Below are 3050 nucleotides of genomic sequence, written 5' to 3'. Positions count from 1 at the left end.
GTACCTTAACACAAGATAAACCCCAATTTTCCTCTTATAATAAATATAAAGCATTAGCATGGTGTGCTCATACTATTTTAACAAAGGCTGTTAAGGCTTAAAAGTATTTTTTAACATTCAAAACACATTTCTGGTGTTCTGAGCTTTGACACTTATGTATCAAAATGACCAACTGCTGCACACAAATTTCAAAAGAAAGTACATCCAGAACTCCAGTAACAAATGGGAAGTCAAATACCTACCTACCCTTTCTTCCACCCAATTGTCACTTACTTAACAGAGCTGTTATTATTACATCCCTTTACCAAATTCTGCGGAACATTCCATCATGCACATAGATTTAATATCACAATGCACTGCTGCTTAATGGTTGCTCTTAATATTAGTTTTATGGTGACAATGTAAGATGCATATTGATTTTTTCAGTTCCCATAAGGAGTGCACAAAGGTCAAATGCTCAACGAGTAAACAGTTACATTGCAAAGGTCAGAGTAGTACAGTTAAGTGCCTATGAAGGAAGCGGGGAGAAACCCACTTATTCGTTCTTTCCATTATTGGCAGAAAGGTCCAAGACAGAAGGACTCTTCTGTGGCAAACTTCCATTAACTTCTTGCTTCCTTATTTGACCCCTGTATACAGGAGAAAAGAATGGTTTAAGTCTGTTATTCCGTAAGATTATTGTCTTTTAACTTTTTGCTCAAAAAGGTTGAGCATGTCTGCGACTCCTGGAACATCCACAGCCGGTCTACCAGAGCTTCTCTCAAAAGACACAGGAACATAAAAAGAGCAGATGTTATCTGTTTTAACATCAAAGCTGTAAGTCAATGACTGGTCTGTAGGTTGGGTTGCATATTCAGATATGCCATGGAAAAAAAGAAGTCTTTTCTGGAATTGGTGGGCAACGTTATGGACCTGACAGCATGCGCTGGAGGAGTGGTACGGAGCCCTAGAACAAATGCAAGCACACTGGGCCTTGCACCATGGTCTTGTCATCCTGACAGTATCACGGGCTCCACAGGCAGTTTTGCGTGTCCTTGAGAGCTGTGCAAGAACCACAGCTGTGATGAAGGAGCAAACTGAGAAAGTCTAGAAGGGAGCAGCTGTAATTTTTCTTCTTGCTCTTCCCTAAGCTTAAGAAGTGATTATCATTACTCATTCCCTGGTAGATATTTAAGTGGGCAACAGGTGGCACTCCAGCACAACCTGCTAGTGCCTCTTACTCCTAGCCACATGCTTGGTAAAAGCACGGCTAAGGCAATGCTGACTGAAATAGGCCTCCAAGCCTACAGTACTGGGAGACATGACTGGCAAGCAGCGCATGTCCAGCATCCAGTAAAACCTGTCATTTCTATTTTGGCTACACTGTCCCTTTTAAATGCCCCTCTGCCTATCCCAAATCTACAACTAATTTTGGTCCATTACTCTACAAATGCAGGTAAGCAGAGATAGCTGGGTCATCATGCAGAAAGAACTGCAAAAGTCCTCTAAGCAAAGTCCAGTTTGGAAGTGTGTTTTAATGACATTTAAAGCAACAAATACTCTGACGGAGACAAAGTTGTATTTTATAGCTTGATGTGTTAGCATGTGCACATTTAAAGACTATTTACATTTCCTCTTTCCTAAATAGGAAAGAGGGCATGTATTAACTCTCATTAAAATATATATTGATGACTGGGCATTTATATGTTGCACATTAAGCCACCAGGGTAGCCAAAGATGCTCTAATGTTCAAGAAACGTTTGTTAAACTAAGCAACAGTGGCTCACTCAGAATAAATGAAGTAATAAATGCAATAGTACAGCTGCAGAGTTGAAATCCAAGCGTGGATCAAGACATCAATACTCACCTTGAAGCACACCAGGAGTTGACCAGAGTTGAAAGAACTACATAACAAACACTCAGGACTCCAGAAACTCCCAGTGAAAGCGCACCCAGGCCACAGAGCACACAAAGGAGGGCTATGCCACCTATGGCTATTACAACACCTAATAAAAGAAAATCAGTTTGTTATTTAAACAAGTTTATATATAAGTAAATTAGAAGAGCTGACATTCTACCACAACCCCAAAGTCAAACCATTTGGGAAAATGGTCTGCAATCAACTAGCTAGCAGCTATAAAAGTTACACATGGTCAAGATAACTGGTTTAGCCATATCCTGGTGGCTGAGATTAGAAAGGGAAATAGGACTTCCCCTGTATAGACTACAGTTAATCAGATTACTATTCTTGTATTAAGAGTTTCACTACTGCTGAGACCTGAGGACTCCGTACAGAAATCCTCAACTGCTTGAATTGGAAACTCCAGAAGGAAGAAGGAAAAAAGGAAAAGACGTCTTAAAAGGGAGTAAGTAAGTACATGCATGCATGCATGCATACAATACCTTCCATAACTATCACACCAATACAGGCCATTATGGCTGTTGTAACAACAAAAATCAGGAAAAATGCAACAGGAATAGCAGACACTGCAATAAACATCAGGAGTGATAAGGCAACAAAAGGATGGTCATCTAAATATTGGCCAACACGAGAATTCATAAATGCAACAACCTGTGGATGAAAGAAAAACATTTTAGATTTTGTTTTTATCTCGTCCTAGGTAACTTTTAAAGGTCAAGTCTGCAGCTTGAACAGAGGGCAGCTGTTGCCTCTATATTTCAAAAGCATGAGGACTTATTGCAAATTTAGATAACTGCAGAGCAAATATAATTCTACCAACAATAGATAGTTTCTCTTGGACTTCCCAGTTCCATTCTTGCACAAATGAAAAAAAACAAAACAAAAAACCTGAAAACAAGTAAAAAAACCTAATCACAGTTTAGCTGCACAGATTTCAGTAGGGTATCAACAGCTATGATTTTGATCTAGAGAACTGTATTTGTTAAGAAAAAAAATACTGTAGCATTTTAAAATGATGATTTTTCTTTTTTCCATGCCTCAGTAATACCTGCAACCTGCTCATTTACTGAGCGCAAGTACAGTGCAGGCATGTCTGTATCACGGAGTTGTTAGGAATTTAATTATAATGTTACTGGTAGAAAAAAAAAAA

At 39.0% G+C, this 3050-nt stretch overlaps 1 protein-coding gene across 1 annotated transcript; it reads right to left on the bottom strand.

Annotated features, from left to right (window-relative positions):
- Positions 1–535: 535 nt before the first annotated feature.
- On the bottom strand, positions 536–2551 carry TMEM159 (transmembrane protein 159; the record flags this gene model as incomplete). The annotated part of the gene is made up of 3 exons (XM_009584922.1): positions 536–629; positions 1847–1985; positions 2383–2551. Coding segments are annotated over 3 exons (402 nt in total), but the record flags the coding sequence as incomplete, so codon positions are not given.
- Positions 2552–3050: the final 499 nt, after the last annotated feature.

The sequence above is a fragment of the Fulmarus glacialis genome, unplaced genomic scaffold, assembly GCF_000690835.1.
Source record: "Fulmarus glacialis isolate BGI_N327 unplaced genomic scaffold, ASM69083v1 scaffold6379, whole genome shotgun sequence".
In the NCBI taxonomy this organism is placed as follows: domain Eukaryota; kingdom Metazoa; phylum Chordata; class Aves; order Procellariiformes; family Procellariidae; genus Fulmarus; species Fulmarus glacialis.
The sequence above is the reverse complement of the archived record's forward strand: the minus strand, read 5'-3'. Positions and strand labels throughout refer to the sequence as shown.